Source organism: Phaethon aethereus (genome assembly GCF_964289735.1).
Source record: "Phaethon aethereus genome assembly, chromosome: 26".
Classification (NCBI taxonomy): domain Eukaryota; kingdom Metazoa; phylum Chordata; class Aves; order Phaethontiformes; family Phaethontidae; genus Phaethon; species Phaethon aethereus.
The window spans coordinates 1,534,723-1,559,587 of NC_138602.1; the positions used below are offsets into that span (position 1 = coordinate 1,534,723).

Sequence of the window (24,865 nt, forward strand, 5' to 3'; positions counted from 1 at the left end):
TTTAATAGATGCTGTTGATGCAGCTTGTTGGGAAATGTTTGCGAGGATGACTAATTACTTATAGAAACCTCTCTAGTGAAGAAAAGGTTTGAAAACTTTTAGCAGACTTCCGATTTCTCAACACCCCTCTTCCCTCCCCAGTTCTAAAAAAACATGGAGTGGGGAGAGTGAATAGTGTAAAACTGGGAAATAATTGACTTGGTAATTTCAAAAGTACTTGGATTTCTCTGCTACCCAGCAAAGAAACAGAAGCAAATTACAGAGTTGGCACAGTTGCATCATTTTTCTGTGCTTTTCTGCTCTCACGAATGCCAAAGGGAACCCAGCAATGTGCTGCTGGGAGGTGAGGTAGCCTCACAAGGCGAGGAAGACCATAACCATACAGCATTTAATTGCGAGCACGTGGTTATTACAGAATAGCAGTTTTCTTCTGGGCTTTACCCTTTGAAGTCTAACTTGCCATGAGTGACAATCAGTACTTGTTCAGTTTTCAGACTGGGTTTTGTTCAAAGCTCTGACCCATTGAATACAATATAAATCATGAGTTCAGTTAAGTACACTTTTTCCCTAGTATTTCTGTATGAAAAGTGAAAGTTGTTCTCTTGTATTGCATCTTAAGACCACAGTAGTCTTTATTTTTTCATATAACTGAGTTATCTGAAAGGTAACTGTTGAAAGACAGAGGAGCTGTTCAAGATTCCTTTTTTTTTCCTTCCTTTTTTGTTTTTTTTTCCTATCAGCAGATGAGTGAGGATTAATGTTCCTGTCCTGGCCAGAGTTCTAGCTGTGGCAATTCAAATTTATCTACCTAAAACTCACCCATCAGTTACACTTAGACACAGTATTGAAAGCTTTTAGTGTGCCAAGGGAAATCCATGCCACCACATGCAACTTCAACTCTTGTCCTTCATGGCAGCCTTAATATATATGGAGATGATTATCCTTTCAAGTCTCAGATATGTGACTGAATGGTGTTTCTCTTGGGAATTTAGACAAAATATCTTTCCTCTTGGTATGCAAGATTTATGGGAAATTTAATCACCCTTCTCCCCAGACATCCATATGTCTACTTTTGTACTCTTCCTTCTTTCTTTTTCCCGTTTCATACTGCCTTGCTTTTTTTCTTCCTGCTTTGAGTTAAGCTTTAACTGACTAAAGCTTTTTACTATAATGATCAAGACAAGGACCGGAGGTAGGATGCTGTTTTTCCCTTACAGTGTGTTTATCACAGATTCATAATTGTAAAGTGTCTCAAAATATTTAAAATACTTTTGCTCCATTTATTTTCTCCTTCCTAACAGAAGGATCCACAGAAGCAAGAGAAGTTCATATTAGGAATTGTGGACATAATATATTTACTTTCAAAATAATTATTAAAGATGAGACAAAACTAAGTCTGAAGAGGAACAAGAAATAAAGCTGAATGTACAATGGTATTTTGCCACAAGCTGCTATAGATATCAAATTGAGTAGGTACTATTTTTAGAGCGTAGGAAGAGGGTGAGTATGTCTTATAGCAGGAAATGATGGCTTCATAGATATGAACAGATCTATGAATAACGAAAAAGTTTCTGTTCTGAGTATTTTGTTTTGTTTCACTTCAAGAGTGAATGAGAATTTCCTAAAAACCTACACTGAAAGAACTTTTTGGTTTTAGAGGAAAAATCTGAGGAACTACTGAAGACAGCTAAATGAAGCATTAGAAACTTTAAAAAACGAGAACACTACAGAAAGTTCTGAATTAAGTTTGTTAGTAAAAATTAATGGGTTTTAATACCGTTTCTGTGATTGAGAAACTTTGTAATATCTTCTGTGTAGTGTGAAGGGCAGTTTCCTGAAGTTTTGGCATTAATTTGTCATTTACTTCTTAAAGCTCAGCAATATTATTGGTGTTTGACAGTATATAGTTCTGAAATTCTAAAAAGTTTGGCCTCTGAAGAATACTTTTTCGTTACTCATCTGGATTTCCATTGTGTTGCAGGGGATTCACTCTTGCTTATCTATTGGCAGCAAAGCCCTTCGGAACTGAGATCGGGTGCTGGTGCAGAGCCGCCTCTGAAGCCGGGGATTGGAGTTTGTGTTGATCTCGCTTTGGCTTCCCTCCCTGCCTGTTAGAACACAGAGTCATTTGCAACATATGAAGAATACATTGTAGTATTGTAGGGTCATTTACAAGTCTTTAAAACAGAAGCTTTTAAAAATGGTGGGCACTTAGAATTTCCTGTATGCTGTTCAAAGTCTGAGGTACATGTAGTTTGTATTGTGGCTCTGCAGCACAATTTGAAGCTTACAAGCCGGGGATCTAACCATTCTTTTTTTTTTTTTTTTGTACCTCACAAAATATCTTTCTTTACGAGCTAAGTGGGCTTCGGAAGGAACACAGGGTTTTATTGCTGACTTCTGTTAGACTACTTATGCGTATTAAGCAGGGGCAGAATTTCTGAGCTGTCCAAGATTGAGTTATCTTTACAGAATGTAAAGTGGTTGTTTTGAGGTGGTGGTGTCCTACCGGTGGCCTGCAGGATGCTTCCCTTTGGCCTGCTGGTTTTCCTTGTAGGAGGTGGATATCAGCTGTTCTGACAGCAAATGCTGACCGAAGAGCTAGGCTGTGCCATGACCTTCCTCCCAGCACTCACCAAGGATGTGGGGGGACTGTGGGCTTGAGAAAGAGATGGTAGCTGCTTTCGGCAACAGCAGTTTTGGGGGTGGATATTCATTTCTACTAGCAATAACCCTTTGCTTAGGTTTCACATCAAGGTTTAAGCTTCTGGCAGTGTGGATGTATATGGCTGTTTTCTGCTCCCCCCACCTCTCCAGCCACTGCTGCATGGGAGAGTTATTTCTTTGTTAACACAGTTCATGGATACATGAAAGTTTGAAGCTGGTATACCTGCAAGTAGAAACAACTCTTGCTGCTTTTGCCATCTCTGTCTATTTGCTGTTGTGTTTAAGCTGCCCTTACCCTTCTAGCAGTGTATTTGTACACTGGTGTGGTGAACTGGCCTGGTTGAAAGGTAAACTAAACCAAAACACCAGAAAGGTTTAGTTTTAACTTAGGCCTCCCCCAACTTCACTGTGTGTGTGCACAGACATTGCTGGCCCAAAGCAAGAGGTGGCTTTCAGGAAAGCACTGGCAAGGCAGGTGGCTGTGTTGGTTTAAACTCTGTGAAGTGAAGGGCTGCCTTTCTTGTTGGCTTGAGTGAAAGCCCAGCAGTCTACTCTGTCCCAGAATAAGCAAACACTGGACTCCTTTGCGTGTACACATAGCCCTTCTTCAGCTGCTGGAATAGCTGCAAGCATCCGCGTGCTCCCTCCAGCTGTCATATTGTGGGAACAGTTTATAATTGCCTCAAACTTAACTGAAAGGGCAATAAGATATACTAGTGCAAGGTACTGTTTTACCAAATAGTTGCATTCCCCGATATATTCTATTATAAACATTTCTGATTTTTTTTTAAACTAGTCTGTCTCTTTGCATGATAGAACTACTTACTTATGTCTGGGCTAAGCCTGGTTTACACAGACTGAAGCCAGTAGGTCATCCTGCTGTAACTGTCCCATGTGGATGTTGCCTTAGACACTCCTGCAGAATGATTGAATGTTAATATATTTATACAGCCCCTCCTACACACTATCATGGGAACCGTTCCCTCCTGCATTTGTGCAGTGTCCGTAGCAACAGTTGGAATTGCTATGTGGAAAGGCAAAATGGTTTTGTTGTGGTTTAGGTAACTGCAATGAAAGTATGAGCCCCTGTTGCAACCAGGTCCACAACTGTCCTGTCTACAAATTCTGGATCACCTTTACTCATGCTATATGAGGATTACCCGGAGGAGTTTGGATCTTCTTTTCTCATGCATGTTTCTTTTGTTAACTCAGTAGTTTTAGTATATTTTGGATCTTGGGCCAAACTTTTTTTTCTTTAAAAAGTCCTTATATAGCTGTTAAGGGCCATAATTGCCCCCCATGTTTTCGATTTAGTTTTCTGTGACAGTAGACTTAACTGCTGAAACTGCATCAAACTTGTCTGCTCTCTTGCTGTGTGGGAGATGGGTTTCAAAATGTAGTCTTGGTAGCTCTTGCTTCCCTCGCAGCTTCTCTGAGGCTGGGAGAAAAAGAATAGATACAAGCTGTTCTCTGTAGGAGATCTCTTTTTTTTTTTACATACTAATATATATGTATACTTGTGCATGTCTTTATATTCCCTTGGTGTAAGGCAACAGCAATAATTGGATGCTTCAAAGAAGACTTTTGGGCCTCCTCTGATTTGATGAGAAGACTTGGGCTTTTGTTGCTGTGGAAGCTAAATGACACAATCTTGATTTGTGATAAAATTTGGCAATATTAAATGAAGGCTAGCTATACAATTTGAACTGTAGCACAGAGCAGACTTTCCCCTTTCCTTGCTCAAAGTGTAACTGGCATTTGAGCATGAGGCAAAGACCTTAAAATGCAAAGTGATTGAAGGCACTAGCTGACAGGGCTGTGGAGCTTGAGATCTTTCCTTTTGTTCAGCTGGCCTGCAGGCAGCTCTTTGCTGCTGTAGCAGCTGGAAGTACTTTGGTTTCGACTTTTCACAGGCTCTTGTCAACCATTGTTTGCAGGTGTACTGAATATGGGCATGCTCTGGACAGAGAAGCTGAAAGATTCTGGTGACTCTTTCTAGACAGGGTGTAAATTAAGTTAAACCCTGCGGGAAGAGAAACGCAAACCTCTGACAGGCTGAAGGCAGTGGTTTTGAGAGGGCATCCGCGTGCCACACAGAATGCTGGATGTTTTCCTGGTTCCTGTGGGGAAGCTGCAGCTGCAGTAGCTCACATTGCCTTTCTTGGTGTCTAGAGAAACGCTTATCATCCTCCACAGATGGAGGAAACCTAGGGGACATTAAAGAGGCACTTGTCCCACTAGCCTTCTGCAAGATTGATTGGCTTTTCCTAATCCATCTTTTTGATCTCTGCTAACCATCTTGTACCCAGCTGTAATATCCCCTCCTTTGGATTTATGGACCACTGCCTGGGGAGAGAGCTGCCACTACAGGCAACCAAGCTGTTCTTTAAAACCAGGGGCTAGTGAGACTGACCTCTTTTGTTGTGTGAGTTAAATAGATCATACGCAGATCCCAGTTTGGCAAATCAAAATGGCTTCTGTTAATACATGAGTGGAGTCAGTGTTTAGTACTTGGGATCCAGTGTTAATGGTTGAAATACTGGAAGTAGAATGGTGTCTAAAGACAATCATTAAAAGGTACGTAACTGGCGCCATTGATTTATTTGTAACTACCTTGTTTCAGGTTTTGTTTTCCCTGAATTGTTTGGGTTCATCTGGTATGCAGTGAAGAACTTGTAGGAGATCTCTTCCTCCTGGTTTGCAAATGCTTGACCACAGCTTGTTTGCACATTTCTGAAGAGCTGCTTTGGTCATCTTGCCTGTTTTTGGGGGAGGAAGTGTGGTCTAGTGACTCAAACACTAAACTGGCTCTGCAAAGGTAAGAACTGCTTTTGTCGTGGGACAGTTTAGTCTTGGGCAGTCAAAGCTATGCACAAAAATGTTCCTATCTATGAAGAGCAGATAAGGGATCTTAAAGTTCTGTGTATGGTGCTTGAGAGCTACTGATTGAAGGCACATGAGCTGTATTTCTTTTTTTCAAGACCTCATCCAGATTTTCAAACCGTTTGTTCTCTCAGGTTTGCGGGTTTGGGCTTTTTGCTACCTTTACTCTGTAGATTGATCAGATCTCACAAGGATCCCCACTTTGCATGTGCGGAGATGTTTAGAAAAATACAGTGTTCACCCATAAGTCCCAACTTATGCTTATCCCCAAGGATAAGTATAGTTTCATAAGATAGACCTAAATGTAAAAAGATGTGAATTTGCAGAGGCACTAGGGTGGTGTTCCTTGCTTCAGGCAATGAGGGCTGCCCAATTTAATCCAACGTTTTCTTTGTGTTTGAGGAAGAAACATACAATGTTTAAATCTGTTGCTTTAGGTTAGAGATTCAGTTTAGAGTAGGAATTGTTGCACTGTGAGATAACTAGTCCTATACAAACACACCCAAGAACCTAGGATACAGGACTGGAATATGGAATTATATCAAAATAGTGCTGCTAAGATATCCTAAGGGATGTTAACTTGAAAAAATAATGTAACCAAAACAGCCACACCTGGTGAAAGAGTGTGTAGTGCTTTGTAGTTAGCCTGAACTACAAGCCTTCATAACAGCTAGCTTGTGGCAAAAAAATGTAACAAATTGTAATTTTCACTTTACCTTCTTCGTGTAGTGTTACGCAAAACCTTCAGATTCAGCTGTTTTTATTAGAACTTTTGTGCTTTGTTGAACAAAGTTATGTATACATAACTGAAATATGTCTGGTACTGTTCATCTGAGGCATAGTGTGATTTGGGCTTCTTTAGTTTTTTTACATAGGTATTAGAGTGTATAGCTGTGATAACTACTAAGAACTTAAGTTCTGGTCATATTGGTTTTTTGTTCTTTTTAATTTGGGTTAACAAACAAAGAGCATGTGATTATAGAAAATTATGATGATTGCACAGAAAAACATATTTGGAAAGAGCTTTTTGGGCACTGTCTTATTTTGCCTTTAAAACTACCTATAGGGCTTCTCGTATCTGCAAGATACAGAATGTCTGTTGTAGAGAGGACTGACTCGAGTGTTGAAGCATGCAGAAACATTCATTATCCTTCCCCCGCCCCGTGTTTAGAGAGCTGAGCCTAAACCGCAAGAAAAGGTCCTAACTGAGAACAATCAGGCTGGGAAACTGTTGGAGAAGAGGTAAAGGGAAAGATCACATTTTAAAAAAATTCTCTATAACCTAATCTCCATGTCCTAAAGGGCAAAACAACTAATGCAGCTTGTTGACCTCGGTAGGAGGACTCTGCTTGGCATGGTATGTAAGCAGGAGTCTTGTATGCTGGTAGGGCTTCTGGGCACTAGTGTACTCATAGTAATAGCAGTGGGTGTGTTTCTGGCTTCAAATTCTAACTCTTGTGATTAGAGTTGTAGTAAAGTGGATGGAGAAATCTGTTGTAAGAATCGGAACTGTGAAGCTGTTCAGTTGTGCTGGCTGAAACTGTTCTCCACTGTTTTCCATAGAAAATTGGATTCTCTTATAAGTGACTTTTTCAAAAGTGTCTGCTTTCTTTCCATTATTTTTCCAATGAAATGTCTTGGCAAAAACTATTGAATTTTCTCTGGGAGCTCACATTTCAATTTTAAATTGTACGTTTAGGTTGAAAATAACTCTATAATAAAGTTCAGCTGGAGAGAATTGACTGCAATAACTAACTTTTAATGTTTGTTTAGGTGTTTTTTTAATAAACGTGTTATGAAGAGCCTTGGGCATTCTCAATAATTACTATAGACTGCAACTTTGTACTCTAAATACTTAGTGCATAGACCACATTAAAGCAATAAGGTCTTGTCGCATGAAATAGCTTCCATTTATGTGGCTCAGAAGATTCCGAGGGCCTCTCAAACTACATAAATACAAGATCATTGCAGAAGTACAGCCAGGCCAACGAGCAGCACGTAGTATGCTTCACATCAGTGTGTAGGGGAGGAGGCAGGGAGAACAGTTTGGCGCAGAGTCGGAGGATGAATGGAACTCCTCTTCTTGACAGAGAGTACCGTGGCATCATCTCGTGACTGTGAACAGAACAGATAACACTTCTTGAGACTCGTCCAAAAGGCTTCTGCACAGTGTATTTCATGATTGATAGCCTGTCTGTTTGTAGGAGGCTCTTTACCAGGATATTTTACTGACAAAGCATTGCGAGTACGGATGCAGATGCAGTGTAAAGCTGTGCTCTCACAGGTGACTGTTTGCCAAAGTATAGCACGATGTGCTTGTATAAGGTGCCTGCAGGAGAGGTGTAGCTGCCATGCTGGTGTTGGTCATGGGTCACTGTAGCCTGAAAAAAAGTTAAATAAAAAAAAAAGTAGATGTCTGAACTCGAGAAGCTTCAGGACGTCTTTGAATGTGCCGGATTGACTGTTGGCTGAGCCAGGTGTAAGGTTTGTCAGACTGCTGTGAGTGCAGCCGAGCCGTTGGGAATTGCCGTCAGTCCTTCCCAACCTGCCGGTTTCAGTGTTCATCCAGTGTAGGAGGAGCTGAGTTAAAGCTGCTGCAGTGAGCTCAGTTGCATGTCTGGCCAAAACCAGTGCATCTGCTTGAAAGGATGATGGGCAGAGGCTGATGCTGGTCGGAGCGGAGTCTGTGGCTTTGGTGTGGTTTCTATTCAACTTGCCTTTTGAGTTGCTGAAGGCTCTCTATCAGTGTCATAAACAACTGCATGAATACAGATGTGATGACTGGTGCTGTTTAATGTCTATTCTTATTAAATCTTACAACCGTAATGTTGAAATGGGACTAAAAGTTTCTCTAAAGAAAGGGAAACCGCTCTGTATTTCCTTTAGATCTATTTCCCCCCCTTCACTCCTCCATTTTCCATGGTCTTCTCCGCTTTGAAGAAATGTTACGAGATCATCTCTGATTGTTTGCAAGACTTGCATGAGATCTTGGGAGTTTGTCTACTTGGACGAAGCATGTTAGTTATAGTGTATAATAAACTTGGTAAGTGTTTCAGCATGAGAAGTTTAGCAGCAGTAAATGTGGAACTGTTTTCAAGTTCATTATTCCTCGATAATGACACAAACTAAATTCAGAAAGGCCCCTTCTGGCTGGAGTTTCCACATGAGGTTGTGTTAGTAAAACCAGTTGCTTAAATTGGATGATCTGTGGTTGTAGATGTGCGTTGTGATTTGTTTGGTTTTTTTTTAATTTCTTTTTCACTTTTTAATCCAAGACAAAGGAATCAGTTAATTAAACAATTTTGATCATTATAAATGAACACCTATAGGTGAAGGGGTTTCTCCATGTGTTCTGCTAGCACTGAAACTATCCAAAACCATCAATGAAGACTATAACTTCTTCAGAGAAAACGGTTATGCCAAAATAAGCATGAATTCAGTTTTCTGGTATAATGTGCTTATGTTGATAAAGCATATTCCTACTATACAGGAACACAGTTTACTGGAAGAGCTAGATCAGCCCAAGGGGCTTCTATTGTGATAATGCTGTGTGTAGCAAAAGGTGAAAATTTATAGGGGATGTTTATGGATGAGCTGACTGTCTTGGGTTATTTTCATATTTTGCAGATAAGAAATGAAAAGAAGGAAAAGTCCTCCTCCTGTATGTTGCTGCTTCTTTTATATGTGCACTGAGAGGAGCAGATTTTAGTCCAGTTGCGTCCCTGTTTTCTAGGCCAAGATTTATCAACAGAATTCCTTACCTGACATTTCTGAACTTAAATTGGGTGACTGTTTATTGGTGGTGTTGGTTTCTGTTGGATTTGGGCTGTCCCCATCCAGGCCCTGAGCGAATGCCTGTGCAAGTTTTACGATGTTCAGGGCATTTGCGGAGCATTGGCATGTTGTTATGAAACATGACCAAGGTAATGCTTGGCTTCTAGGCCACTATGTGTTCAATCCCAAATGTCCTGGCTACTTGTATGTTGGCTGTTTCTCCTTTTTGAGATTGTAACTGGAATGATTTTTTTTTTCCTTTGATTAGTCTCTTGTGTGACTCCTAGATACAGGCTTAACTTCTTCCACTCTGAAAAGAAAAGCTTTTTCTAGTAAAATAGGAAGTGTTCCTTCATACCTTTACTATAACAGACTTCAGAAATGTTTACTTTTCTTTCTGTGCTTCTCAATTGTGAGATTTTTATCCAGGTATCTAAAGGGCTATGTACAAGTTTCTTGGAATGAGAACTGCTACGAGACTGGCTGATCCTAAGTATATAAACTGGTTATACAAAGGGAAACCTGTTTCTTCAGGCAAATATGAAAGCTGTGTTACTGATGGAAAAAGCTTCTGTTTGACTTATATCACATCCTTCTGTGACTTTAAGAAATAGAGATAATCCCGGCCGTTTTCTGTCATCTGTCCATTAGTGTCTTTCTTCTTCCATTCCCTCCTTTCCCCTGGCCCCAATACTCTGCTTTCTGTGGCCTGTCCCTTCCCTTTGCTATAGAATTTTGCACTGGTAACTCTGTAGAAATGACATTTCTGTAGCAGAAGACAAGGGAAATTATTTGAGAGAGAGTGAAGAATCACACTTCTGACTCTGGAAGGGCCTTGGATACTGGACTCCTAATTAAAAGGTCAAAGCCACTTTAAGAAACAAATGTCTAAATATAACCTCAACTTTGTGCAGATGGATTCTTCTAACTAAGGCTTCACAAGATGGATGCAACAATATGTGTAGGACCTTCTGTAACTTCCCTAAAGTAGATTTTTTTTTTTGTAGCATGGTGCATATACGTGCAGCTCCAAGGATTTTACTAGTGTGAATTTGGAACAGTTTGTTAAACTCGCTTCTGCTTCTGTTGCTCCTGAGTACACTCCCAAATTAAAGTCAACAAACATTTGTGCCTCATAGTCTAGTGTATATTTGTAATGCACAAGTTTCAATGTGTTTTGTGCATGGGGTTTTTTTTGTTTTTCAGTTCATGAAAAGGTCTGCATATTCAGGCCTCCTTTTTTTGTGTGTGCTGGGAGGGTTTTTTCTTTTCCCTACACTGATATCCACTCCTCCTGTTTAGTTGCTGCTTTATTTTAGAAAGCCATTCACTGTGCTAGAATCTTACTGCCCATATGGAGATGTGAGTGTGTACCAGATGCTAGGTCGATGAAATCAGCTGTTCATTGTGGAACTTGCAGTCAAGTACCTACTGCATACCAATAATCCTCACGGGTATCAGCTACACAATTCCTGATTTCAGGAAATGACAGGGAAATAAGTAGAATGACAGTTCCTTCATGTACATCTTCTGCTAGTCCATAGAAACTTGAAAAATGGATTTTCTTAAGCCTTATTTTTCCTTAGAGGGCTCATTTTGATGGGTTTAATGGCCTGGGTGGCAATCAAAGACTCCTTCCCTCATATGCTTGCCATCTATTTTCTTAAAGAGATTGTGATTCCTGCAGTCTTCTGAAAAACAGCACATCTGATGTCTTTTTGAAAACATCTCTTCTTTTTATTTCAGGACAAACACCATGATGCTGCTCATGAAATTATTGAGACAATTCGGTAAGTGTTCAATGCAGTCATGGCTAGAACCCTTTCCTGTGTCTTACTGCATCTCAGTGAATGGATGTTGTGAGACAAGAGATAAAGGAGGGCAGCAGTTATAATTTAGCAGCTCTAAATTATTTTCTAAGTGGAATTGATATTGTTGCAATACAAATCTTCCTGTCAAACAAGCTTTGTTTTAACTTGCCATATTCTGTTCTTTTGAACAGAATTGAAAAGGAATAGTGATATTCAACTTTTGGTGCCGCTTATAATGAAGATTACAATGCTTCAAGGAAGCTCTACTTCAGTAACCAGAGCTGGCAGTCTGTATTTGATACTTAGAAAAGCAAGGTTAAGAAAACATCAGTGGCATGATGTTTTAAGTTCTGGTCTTGCATATCCTCTTCCCCACACTCTCCCTTTCCCCATGTTGCTGTCATGTCGCAGCATTGTTAGCATTTGCATTATTTGGGAATGATGTCCCTATTGGTATTCCTTTTAATTCTGCTGGTAAAGTGTGGGGAAAATGGGAGGATAAAGTGTGAAAGACAAGTATGAAGAGCAGGAAGCCTGAGCATTTCCCAACACAGGCTGTGGTTATGACGTGGCTTGCCGTTATTTCAGCAGGATTAGGAGGTGACTTGCTGTAGAACAACTTTTATTAAATGCTAACACAAACTCCCTAAAACACCTGAGGGATGTTAATGTGTTATCCACATTAGATTGTTTAAAAGCTATACTCTCTAACTGTTTTAGACCTTTACCATACAGGCTTCCCTTGTCTGAGGGCTGTGTCTGCAGCAGGTTTTAATGATTGGATGGTGCAGATACAGGCGAAGTACAAAGAATGGTGTTTGACCTGCATAGCCACCTGAGCTTGAAATTTGGTCAGTCACATATGGCCTAGGAAAACAGAGTGAGCCTTGTTTGCTCCCAGCGTGAGCGAGAGCTATGGGCTTGCATGGTAGGGTTGATAATATTACTTATATACATGAAATTGTAGCATTTTCCCATGGTCTGTGGTGGGAGAGAATGTGTAATGGGGATAGGGGCTAGAGCTGAGAATTTTTCTTCTAAAGAAATTTCTTCTTCTAACTACAAAACCTTGACACGAGATGCACTGTGTCATGGTTTAACCCCAGCCAGCGGTCAAGCCCCACACAGCTGCTTGCTCACCACCCTCCCTGGTGGGATGGAGGAGAGAATCAGAAGAGTAAAAGAGAAAACTCGTGAGTTGAGATAAAGACAGTTTAATAGGTAAAGCAAAAGCCATGCATGCAAGCAAAACAAAACAAGGAATTCATTCACCACTTCCTATCGGCAGGCAGGTGTTCAGCCATCTTGAGGAAAGCAGGGCTCCATCATGCATGATGGAAGATGAAACGCCATCACTCTGAACGTCCCCTGGTTCCTTCTTCTTCCCCCCAGCTTATATACTGAGCATGGTGTTGTACAGTATGGAATATCCCTTTGGCCAGCCCGGGTCAGCTGTCCTGGCTGTGCTCCCTCCCAGCTTCCCGGGCACCCCGAGCCTTCTCGCTGGCAGGCCGGCATGAGAAGCTGGACAGTCCTTGACGGCTTAACAACCACTGAAAACATCAGTATGTTATCAACATTATTTTCATCCCAAATCCAAAACATAGCTTCATACTAGCTTCTATGAAGAAAATTAACTCTATCCCAGCTGAAACTGCCACTGCTACTTTCAGTTCACTTGTACTGATGCTGATAAGGTTCTGTGCCTTGGGAACTTGTGGCATCATTTGTCAGAATGATTATTGAGAAGACCCTTTCTGAAAGGATTTAAACAGATGTGGTGCTGAAAGTGATTGCCTGAGTCATTGGTGCTAGTGCTTTCTGTGCTACCCTAGCTGAAGGCGGGGGGAAAACTGTGTTAGAAAGCAGTTGGGCCAAAGTAATGTTTCGCAACTGTGTTTTAAGCATGATTGCAGTAAACACAGCATGTTAGAAGGCTTTCATGCTGCCTTTGCCTGCCTTGTGCAAAGTAACTGCAATGTGGTTATGGAAGTGGTGGGTAAAAGAATGCAAAGAAGTATTTGTCTCTTCAAGCCAGTAGTAGATGGCTGTTTAAACAGTGTAAAAAACCTGACCATTTCCCTAATCTGAGAGGAAAAAATTTGCAGAGATCAGACTCCTAACATTTTTAGGGACATGGGAGGTATTAGTCAGAAGAGAGGCAGCCATAAATGTAGAAGTTCTGTTTTCTACTTGCCTATATATTTATTTGACAAGGGCGAATCAGCCAGAAGGAACCGGATCTGTTGGATCTTTAGTAATTTTCCCCCCCATTTTAAAAGTGAAGCATGCATGAAGAAAAAACTCTGCCGTTCCTATTGGAATTCATCCTATGACATGCTCTGAAGTTTTTTTTATGATGATAGTGCTTTCCCATTTTGATGCTTTTGGAGGAAAGTATGTGCAAAGCTTATGTGGCTTTTAAGTTATCTTTGAAAGGAATTAATCTTCCTACATTCCAAGAGTGAAGATCTCTTCTGTGAGATGCCATTGTCAGATGCACTGCAAGTGGGTGTGTTCTTTCGATTTCTAATGGCAACAACATAAGGGGCTTTTAACTCAGCATGTAAAAGGGATCTTTTCTCAAAATTAGTTTTGAGACTCTGTTTTGTGTTGGGTCATGTAAGGTGTAAGAGTTTAGAGCATTACTCAGGGGAGAAAATCCTTGCAGTGAATGATTGGTGGCATTGTTTTGGGGTGCTGTAGGAAATGGCTTCTCCACATTCAGCTTTGTCAAAGCTTGTTACAGTATCAGAATTCTTTTAAAATATTGCACTTCTGCATTACATTTTATGTTAAATTAGCATCAGCCATGGCTTTGAGTATTTTTAGACACACTGAATACATTTATCACCTCGTTTTGAAGTTGTGCCATTTCAAGAGCTTTAAACTACTGCCAATGTCCATGGGCACCTTACTGTTTGTTCAAGACAAATGCGAACTACTGCAGCTTTCCAATTAGCATTTTGTGATGTCTGCCTTGCTCCTAACGATATTGTGATCTTTCAGGTCTGCTGCCGTATTCTGTCTTTAACATACAGCAATGGCAGTCTAGAATTGAGACAGACTGCCTTATTATACTTAATTGGCAATGTTTTTATTTGTTATTTCTTCTCTTGTTCCAGGTGGGTCTGTGAAGAAATCCCAGATCTCAAGCTTGCTATGGAAAACTATGTTTTAATTGACTATGATACAAAAAGGTGAGAGGAATATTTTCTTTCCCACCAGGAGGACAGGCCAGCACAGTTTATAGTGAGTCATTTTGTAACTGGTTATTCTTAGACACTGTGAACTGAAGTTTTCTTTTAGAACTGGCTTCAGACTCCGCAGAGTTATTTTGGTAGGAAATGTGTAACAGCAATATTGGCAAAGGCTGTTGGATTAAGGACATAATTGGAAACTCTACACAGCAGAAAGTTGAGCTCTGGTGTACGTTGGAATTACTCACTCCAAAACAATGATCGGTATCTGCGCTGTTGGACTGCGTCCAGTGTTAGGAATCTGAATGGCACTGAGGTTTCTACTTTTGTAGTAACTAAGAATTCCTGTTTAGAAAGTAGCATGCCAGAGCTGTCTGTCAGCGCCATGTCCTCTTCCTGCTGTGACTGTGGGAGGTTAACCTTCCCCATCCCTCTTCCGGGTAGGATTCAGTGCAAGTGGGATGCTGTTTAGGTGGAGGGCTAAGTTAAAAGGCAAATTATTCATATCGCTCTTCTGGGCAGTGAGAAGTAATCTTAAGATGCTTGTAGTTACATATGAATACCTATTCCACAAACAGCTTAAAATGAATGTATAGTATTGTGGTATTCATCTTGAGGCTGGGAGAGGCAGATTCTGACCTGCAGTGTATCTGTGGAGAGGTATGAGGTTCTGTGTATTGACTTGTCTGTGCTGAGACTGGAAAGAGAGATGACCTTCAAGCTACATTTTACCAAAACCTCCTTAGTTGCTTTCATGGCAAAGACTGAATTTCTTCAAGTCCACAGCATGACTCAGAATGAGGTTTGTAGATGAAACTGCATTGCTGTAATCACTGCCTATTGTCCTGAGCACCAGAAACTTGTATCATGATCTGCTTAAGGTATTGCTTCTTCTTCTCTTAATATAATTTTCATTGTTTCATTGCAAGACTAGTTAGTCCCTCTCTTCCTCCTGAAAAATTAGAAAGGAGAAATCAGGGTTGAGCATCCCTTGTCATCAAATCTGTTCATTCGGATTTGTGGATTACTCACAGCGACTGCAGTGCTGTAACTTTTGTGGTTCTGGCACCCTTGCTGGACACGTTTAACGGTGTAGCATCAGTATGGTTGGCAGTAATACCGAATAAAAGAGAAACCTATCTGTTCCCAAAAGTCACACTCCACTTACCTTTCTGTAGCTTTTCAAGGAAGTTATAAACCTGTCATTTTGGCAATGGTTTTAGTCTTTTTAGTTCCTTTGAAAAAATTAATCAGAAAAATTACTTGTAGCAGGTAGACTGACGTGGATGTGAATGAAAAACAGTGGGTTATAAAAACGCATACACTGTGCAAACAAAAACTTATTTCAGCCTCTTGCTTTGTCTTAACGTGGAAATAAACATGGGCCACTGAAAGCTTGAAATGGAAGTCGGCAGTGCTCCTCGGGGAGGTGTCCTAACCAGCACGGTGGTAGTGAGGATCACAAGAGACTGAAGAGCCACTTCGTTCTCCTGTTCCCTGGTCCCCCTGCCCCTTTCCTGATTTGGGGAGAGCCATGATTTAATTATCATACTCCTCTAACTCCTTGGATTGCTTTTTTCCCTGCTCCTTTGTAGGTCTGTTTATGTAGCGGATGATGTTCCTAGGAATATCTTTTCTTCCCTGGCCTGAGATAAATTTATTGAATCCTCTCAGCTTCTGTCATTAAGGCATCTGCCTGAATTGACTGTAATCCCATCCATGAAGCAATCGGAATGCTTTTCTGATGGGTGAATTTTTAGATCTTGTCCTTGGTCTGTCTGCATTTTCAGTCCCAGACTTAATTTCTAGAAAAGTATTTACTTGTCTCAGGACTGATTATCATGGAGAGATGATGGAACAAAGGGGAAAAATCTATATACATCTTAAATTTCTATGCAGCCGAGAATATGGAAGAAGTAATGGACTATGAGAATACAAAACTTTCTAAGTTGTCACACTTCAAGTTCAATCCTTTTTCCAATAATTAAAGAAACTGATATTATTTGTCATGTACTCCGGGTCTACTGAGGGATTTTTTTAAGGGAAACTATACAGTGTCCTAAAGCTGTGCATGTAATTACATGTTCTGCAATAAACAAACCCTAAATAGCAACCTATTTACAGTATGTATGATGACAAAAAAGCACAAGGTTGTACCTTAAAACCTGCCTTTTAGAGCTCTATTTTTAACTGACCTTGTGTTCTTTCTCCCCACTTAGCTTTGAAAGTATGCAGAGGCTTTGTGACAAGTACAACCGAGCCATTGATAGCATTCATCAGTTGGTATGTATTTATGTTACTTTCTTACGTGCCATGATGTTTATCTAGCTGGTTTGAATTCACGTATAGTGAATAATATCCAGAAAGTGGTGACTGATTTAGCGCTGGATTATGTGTTAGTCTAGTTGCATCACCAGTATTCAGCACTTCCATTCTTTTGGGGAGTTATTAAGTCTGATATTAAACCTTACTTTCTTGATTACACTGGATCGAGGAGTTAGTATTGGAGAGACATTCGTACAGGAAGAAAAGGAAAAAAAAAAAAATTCCTGCCCCAAACTGCAGGTTTTTAAGCTATTACTCTTTAGCGTGCAGTTCTGGCATCATTGTTTTGGCACTTTGAAATAGCTGAGTTACCTTTAGGGGGAAGAAAACCAAGGTTTCTCCGCATTTAGTGTGTAGATGTTTCACAGGGATTTATCATATTGATTTACTTTTGCGTGGGGAAATCTGTGGCTTATGGGTACTTAAATAATCCATCGGAACTCTCCTGTGTATTGTGGAAGTGATCCATGGCTTAGGAATTTCCTTGCTTGCCACTCAATTCAGCTGCTCTGTTCTGTGGGATCACTCTGGCAAAACTAGAATGTAATCTCTTTTCAGACCCATTTAACAAGCTTTTTGGTTTTCCTACCCCTATAAAAGGTTGAATTGGAGGAAGCAAAACATGAACAATGAATTAATGTTACTATTCTGTTTAATTTTGAATGTATAGGTGGATTTTTTTTCTCTGCTATGCTTGTGGGAATTATTTGAAGCATGCAGTATTACGGCCATGAGACTTTTGCCAGGCTTTCCTTCACTGTGTGGGATTACAACTCCCTAAACTTGTGCTTGTTTGGATTGAGGCATCTTCATGTGTATGTTTGTTAATAGCTAAAAATTTGAAGCTATTCAGCATTTGCAATTGCTGTCTGAAATGGCAAACCTGACTAGTTGCATTTTCTTCTTGTGATCTGAATCTCAGACAGAGGGATGTTTAGGAGGGGGTCCTGGAGTTGTCTTTTGTTTGTTTTTCCTTATCAAAGGGAGAGGTAAACATTTTTAAAACTTAACAACTTTTATGTTTAGGACAGGGTTATTTCTGAAGAAGAAAGGAAGCTTGATTTCCATCTCTTTCCTGCCCCTCCCTATTTGAGTACATATGATCCCTCCCATCCTACAGTTCCTGAACGAAAATTAAACTGCTCTTACATTGACACTACAGTCAATGTCAGTTCAGTGGTGATCAGTAAATAAAAATGAGTGAAGAAACTTTTACGCTTGCTGCAACTATATTCAGTAGTAAGCTTTACATTGCCTTTTGATTTTTACATCTCTTTAGTTTCCCCTTTACCACCTATTTCCAGAGGCATATTTGAAATTAGCTATTAGTTGAGTGAGGCGAAGCATAGAGCAGTTGGTGTTGCGTAATTTCTATAGTATCCTTCACTGTTTTTATCTTTACAGAGCACCTGCAGACCAGCTTGTGAGAAAGGGGATGGGAGGGAATTTCTCTCATTTCTACATTATGTCAATGCAGCCTTGGTTTTGGTGACGTTTACTTGTCCTCATGTTGGGTTCATATCTTCTTCCTCTCTTTACCTTTAGTGGAAGGGAACCACCCAACCGATGAAACTGAACACTCGTCCTTCCAACGGGCTCCTTCGGCACATCCTGCAGCAAGTGTATAACCACTCGGTGACTGATCCAGAGAAACTTAACAACTATGAGCCCTTTTCCCCAGAGGTTTACGGAGAAACTTCCTTTGACTTAGTGGCCCAAATGATAGATGAAATTAAAATGACAGAGGATGATTTGTTTGTTGACTTGGGCAGTGGTAAGTGATGAGTAATGTAAGTGGGTTTTCGTCTTTCTCTTTTTTGCTTGCTGTTTTTTCCTTTCTTTAAAAAAAAAAGTGAAGTTTATTTTTGGAAAGTAAACCAGGACTTGTGTTACAGGTTAAGCACCTTTTCTAGATAATCCCCAATGATGCTCCTGCTTTTTATGACAAGATTAAATAGACCAAACAGACATCCCAGACACTCTTCCCTGTGGTGTAGTGAAATGTTGGCCTACAAACGCAATAAACCCTTGTTACAGAAAACTCTTGGTTTCTGTTGCTATTGGCGGATACACTTATAGAGAAGAAACAATATGAAAAATGATGCTTGAAAGATAATAATAGCAGTTCCATTTCTAAGGATTAATCTATTTTCAGTGGATTCAGTTTATGCCCTTCATATCTGAAAATATGATTTCTTGACCCTTCCCATGCTAGCATGAAACACTTGATGTGGAATCTGAAAATTAAGCAGTTTTTTTCCTCTGACATACTTTTCAGTGTGTCAAAAAAGACTTTACAGTTAGCTTTAACAGCTGCCTTGTGAGACCTCACAAAATCTAGCTTACAACCTACAATGGCATCTTGTGAACAGGTTAGAGTTTTAAAAAGAAATAGGTGTTTCTAGTTGGTAAAGAAACCAGATATGACTCGAACACATGTGGAAGAGATATACTGAGTAAGATGATGATCTTTTTGTTGCTGAAATCTAGTTCAGAGCAGGAAAGGAGTTATAAGAATTTCCCCTTTTACTGGATGGGTTGTAAAGTTTTAAATGAGGTATGTTTTGGTTTTGTTTCTGGTATGATACAGGACTTCTGGGGAAAAATATTTAAAAACACATTCAGTTGTTAAAAACCAAATATATTTTAAATTTAAATAGATCAGGACTGCCATTCCCCCCAAAACTTAATACATTTCCAGTCAAGGATCTTCAGTGTGTGTGGCTTTTTTTTTTTTAACCCCTGCTTTTTCCCTCAGTGGGACTTATGTCTGAATTTTCCTCTTTCAATGACTTATGCTCAGATGAGACATTTAGAAAAGCATCAGATCTGGCAAACTATTTTCCATCTGGAAGAAAAAAATTGCCATAGATGGTTGCAATTGATTGTTCAGGAAGGTTAAAGAAGATCATATCTGAAGTCCTGTAGTGCTGCTGATTATGTAACAAGCTCAAATGTTAGATACTTTTACCTGCTGTCATCAGAAATAAAATCAGGTATCTATTGCTACCTTCGCCGCTTTAATCTTGGAGATTGACCAACCGTAAAAAAATTCACAGTCTGAAAAGCCTGTATGAAAGGAATGGTTTCAATTCAGAAGCCTTTGACTTTCAATGTCTGGAGCACTGAAACAGTTAAAACCAGAACAGAGTTGTCGAGTTTGTACTGAAGGGGTGAACTTTTTGTAAATTGTAATCAATGCAGTATTGAGTGCAGTGTAAACAAAAACAGTGTCATAGCATATTATATCTATCAGCAAATTTAATGCTGTTCCAAGAACTGCCTGCGTACAGCAATGGCTGGGCAGCAGGGCTAAACCCCCACCAGGATGCTGTGGCTGTTCTTGTTAGTTTTGTGTGTGATGCCAGGAATATGTGGCTCATTGCAGGAGGAATTTATGGAGGTATGCATCATCATTAGGCAAATTGAAATTACAGTATGGTTAAGTTCTTGCAAAAAGGAAAGCCAAAGAAAGACAGGATTAATAACTCCTTATGCTGTATCATGTGATACCTGACAAAGCAGCATGTTCTTGATCATCATCCCTTTAGTCTTTGTCCTCCTTGCTCTTCATAAATAAAAAATAGCGAAACAGTTTTCCCTCAGATCACTGATTGTCCGTGTTCTCCCCCCTGCAGAAGTGTGCACATCCATATTTGCATGTGTATAAAATATGCATATGTATGCAAAATTGGAATTGTTAAAAAAAAAAAAAAAACCCAACAAACAAAACCAAAACCCAACCAAAAAATCTCAACAACAAAACGCCCTGTCAGCACTACAGCTCTCATTGTGCCAGACAACATTATAGTGGTAATGGTCTAAATGCAGGAGTTCCACCCCTTCAATTACCAGTGCTGCTTCCTGCCGGCAGCCAATGAAATGGAAAACAGCAATATGTTTTCTGTGCAAATGGGCTACCCTCTTAGATTCACTCTTGTTTCCCATGTGGTCATCTGCAGAATGATTAAGTGCACTGGTGAAACAAGAATGCATTTTGTGTTAGTCAGACAAAATGTGATGCATCAACGTACTGTTGATGAATATTGGATGTTTTAAGAAAATCTTAAGTGACTGCTTTAACAAATGTGGAATGACGGTGCTCCAGTGTGTGCAAAATGTTGGTTGCTCATACAGAGAGATACCTAACGAATATTTTTTCTTTTTTTTCCTTTGAACTTAAGCTGGGGTTGGGGAGAGGGAATGCTCTTGGGCAAGGTGTAGAAATGCCAGCTAATTACTGCTGGTAGCATCTGATGGAATTTGGCGTAATGGAAGGTTCATGGATTTTTAAGTAATACCTAGTCTTGCCAAAGTAGTGGTTGCTTCTGAAATTTTGAGTATTGAACCCTATAATATTTTCTAAAGTAGTATTCTAAAGTAGCTCATCTATGAATAAGCTTTACATGTTCTCAGACTTAGTGTAGCAATATTTATACTGGTTTTCACCATGAGATGTAGCACAATGACAAACATTTTAGACAATCTTTAAATTAATGACCAACAAATATTTGTTTTGGGATGTGGTAGGGTTTGTCTAACTGTTCAGTTACTTAAGTAGTGAATTACAATGTAAAACCTTTAGATTTGATGGAATGCATGTAAAACTTGTGGACAAAAACGAAGTAAAATGCAGTTATACTGAAACCTGTGTAAATTTGTAAAAATGAGCATGTAATATTTAATAAAAGTAGCCATTAATAATTATCAATACAAACATTACTATAAATGTTGTAGTCTTATGCTACTATAATTAAGTGCTCAATGTATTGAAAAATATAAGCCTCAAAACTACGATACTGGAAATTATTTTCTGTAAGAAAATTAAAATTGCACTGCTTACTTTCTAGTTAGGATGTAAACTCTTACCGAAAAGCAGGTTCTTGGTATTTCACATCTTGTAGAGAAATGGGACTTTAGTAATGCATGTTGCCTTGAATCCGCTTTTCAGTTGCGAGGGAGATGGGAGTTCATACGGGAACTGTCAGGCACAACTGGGAGTTGAAATTGTACCCTGAAGCCTAGACCCACAGATTACCTGCGTTTTTCTTGTTGACTTTTGCTGTAAAAGGTCTTCTCTCCCCTTGCGGTGATTTTCTACTGAAGCTTGTTCTCAGGTTTGTTTTTTCTTTTCTGCAGGTGTGGGTCAGGTGGTGCTTCAAGTGGCTGCAGCCACAAACTGCAAACATCACTATGGTGTGGAGAAAGCTGATATTCCAGCCAAATATGCTGAGGTGAGGTATTTTTTTTGAAGCGAGTTGTGTGCATATGCCTTATTTGAAGGCTAACTCAGTCGGTCAGGATTACTGTTAAGTGCTGTGTGGGAAGAAAAGCAGAGTTTCAGTCCTAGTTTCAGTCCTAGTTGCTTTTGCTTCTCTGGTCGGTATGACCTGGCATGCTTGGGGAAAGCTGCGTGTATCTAGTCGTTCACTAACACTGCTTGCGGAGTGCACAGAAGGAGCATTAGCATGTTTCTGAAGTGATTTTGGGGCCAGGAGATGAAAAGCTATTTTAACAGTAATGGTGTAGGATCTATTCAAAATGAAGTGCAGTGTGAGCTTCACCTAAACTCCTGCAATCGTTCTGTGTCTGAAGTGGCTTGAATACAAATAACAGGGCTTCCAGAAACCATAGCATTAAGTAGATCTGGGAATGAATTCACCAAAGAATTCTTGAAGGTTTTAAAGGCTATGTTTCCGCTTATGGTAGCGGTGCCTCTTTTCGGTGTCTTAAAGCTGAAATTCAGCTTAGTTACTAAACTGTTGTAGGCTAATTGATAAGGCCTGTGTTGGGTATCTGATTAATATCTCCTTAGTAGGCACCTAAATGAAGTCTTATTATAAGAAAACCATAATGTTTAGCCAGGCAGGCGGTTTTCTTTACACTTCTAATTCTGTGCCAATGGGGACACACAAAGATAATCTGTTCCAAGGCAAACCTGGAAGGCAAATGAGCTACAAGCAAACAATAGAGGTTAGTCATGCCTTACCATAAGAAGTTTACTTTCTTCAGTAGACTGAACAGAAACTTATCCCTCCGTATCATTAAAACAAGCTGACTCAGTCTGTTCAGGCTAGAAAATTATACCTTATGAAGGGAGGGGGGAAAAAAAATAATCCTTGATCCTCCTTTTCAGTGGTGTGGGCACAAATGCATAAACACAGTGGTGAAGAGGATCAGACAAGGATCTAAAAATCCATTTTGTTTCCCCTGCCAGTTTTTTTTTTCCTTCCCAGTGGAAATTTCCAACTGGAGCTGTCTTTGCAGTCCCTCTGTGTGAGTGTTCTGGTTTCATTAGGGAGTCACTTGCAAGGCCTGGACTCCCATCTGTGTAGTAAGCTTAAAGATCAGTGTTAAAGGGAAAATTTATTCTCACTTTCACTAATACCCCTTCATGTCCTTGTGCAAACACAAGGCTTTAGTGAAAATCGTTAGCAAACAAAAATATTACCTTCAGTTTCAGAAGTACACCAGTATTTTACAAGATTACTGGATGAACAAAATATATGGCATTATTCTTCTGGTTACAGACAATGTCCTGTCAGATTTAACAACTAAACAGCTGCTGCAGTGTCAGAATGTGTGAAGCTGGCTGTGTACAGCTAATCTGCCTTGTGCTGTGTAATGGACCAGTTTTCCTCCCCATCTCTGACAAACATTTGTGGAAGGGATTGGATTAAGTTTCTAATTAAGAGTGGCTGTGGCAACACATCTCTGGTTACTATGATAATTAATGCAGATGACTGTGAAAAGCTTCAGCTTAAGAGGAAGTATGTTACGGATTTGTTTCAGTGAAGTTGTCTTAAAATATAAGTTCATAAAGCATATGAAAATACTGAAGATTTTTGTGAGTTCTACTAAGTTTTGGAGTGCTTTTGAAACATGAAGAATTTTAAAACACATCTGTCAACACACATTGTTTTACTGACCTGCTGATGGAGGTCTTCACCATCTCCAAGTTGTCGATGAAGTCAGAATTCCTGCTATGCTTTTCTCCCTTATCTCCTTTCTCTGCTACCTCCAAATTTAGGCCCTCCCGTATGTGTAGTCAAATCCTAAAGATCAGGAGGTTTTTTTTTCAGTCTTCCAAGACACTTGAGTTTCATTTTCAAATGTGTCGTATAGGTGTAGCTGGACCTCACTGCCACTCTGAAGTCATGACCTAGGGTGCATATTGTCAGTTTATATAGATGGGGACACGATTTTGTAAATGTGGAGATGCATATTTGTAAGGCACCAAACTATCTTGACATATGGGGTTTTTGGTTCCTTTCTCCTATATTTGGGCAATGGAAAACCAGTGCCAGCTACCTGGTTGGGTAGTAGTAGCTTTCCACCCTCTGCAGCCTCAGTCTGTTTAGATGTAGTTTGAAGCATTCTTCCTGGTTGCCCTGGCAAGTGCGATGCTCCTTCTGTTTGCTGTTGCAGTTGCTTTGCATCCAGCTTTCTGCTTTCTCATTCACTCTAGCAGACCTGTCTTTACCCTGTTTGTTCCTTTGCTATCTGGGCTTAGATTGGGCTGCATTCAGTGCCTCCTACTTGCTGTGGGATTATGTACTACAACACAGTAGCCACTTAAGGTGGTGCCATTTTTAGTGCTGAGCAGTGTCAGCTTGGATTTCCTTGCTTATAACCTGTAACTTTGATAAAAAGGGGGGAGAGAAGAAGACGCCAGCTTTGACTTGGCCCTGGGGAGGCAAAGGTTTTTTTTAAGGAAAATAAACTACAGTAGTTGTCTGCCTATATTTGACTGTTAATGGCAAAAAAACCCCCACAAACTAACCAAACTAAAAAGGCTTGGGAATCAATGAACACTGTCAGAGCTGCATCTTCTTTTACTGCGATGTAACTGGTAACACAGGATGTCCTAATAGGTGGTTTTGTTTTTCCTTCCTCTTCTAGACGATGGACAGAGAGTTCAGAAAGTGGATGAAATGGTATGGGAAAAAACATGCAGAATACACAGTGAGTGAAATTCAGCTGAAAAACTTTGTGATCCGTGTTGATGTACAGAATTTTCAAAGTCCTCCTCAGCTTTTTTCGGCCAAGCAGCATTATGAGTCATATCTGCTTCATGGCTTTTATCTTGATCCCTCAGACGGTGTCCTCCAAGACATCCTCCCAGGGCCCTCTCTTTGTCTCACTTGACACTTGTTATGGTGTTATTTGGAGCACTTTCAGGACTTTTCAGAAGTTCTTGGAAGA

General features: G+C 40.0%; 1 protein-coding gene across 1 annotated transcript in view; it reads left to right on the plus strand.

Moving 5' to 3' along the window:
• The window catches only part of DOT1L (DOT1 like histone lysine methyltransferase), a gene marked incomplete at its 5' end in the record, with an annotated part of 71,035 nt that overhangs the window by 5,850 nt on the left and 40,320 nt on the right, over positions 1-24,865 (plus strand). Inside the window, 6 exons of the mRNA XM_082011111.1 lie at positions 11,071-11,114; positions 14,261-14,335; positions 16,555-16,618; positions 18,206-18,434; positions 21,800-21,894; positions 24,563-24,625. Coding sequence (XP_081867237.1) covers positions 11,071-11,114; positions 14,261-14,335; positions 16,555-16,618; positions 18,206-18,434; positions 21,800-21,894; positions 24,563-24,625 — 570 coding nt within the window. The remainder of the gene's footprint in view (positions 1-11,070; positions 11,115-14,260; positions 14,336-16,554; positions 16,619-18,205; positions 18,435-21,799; positions 21,895-24,562; positions 24,626-24,865) is intronic.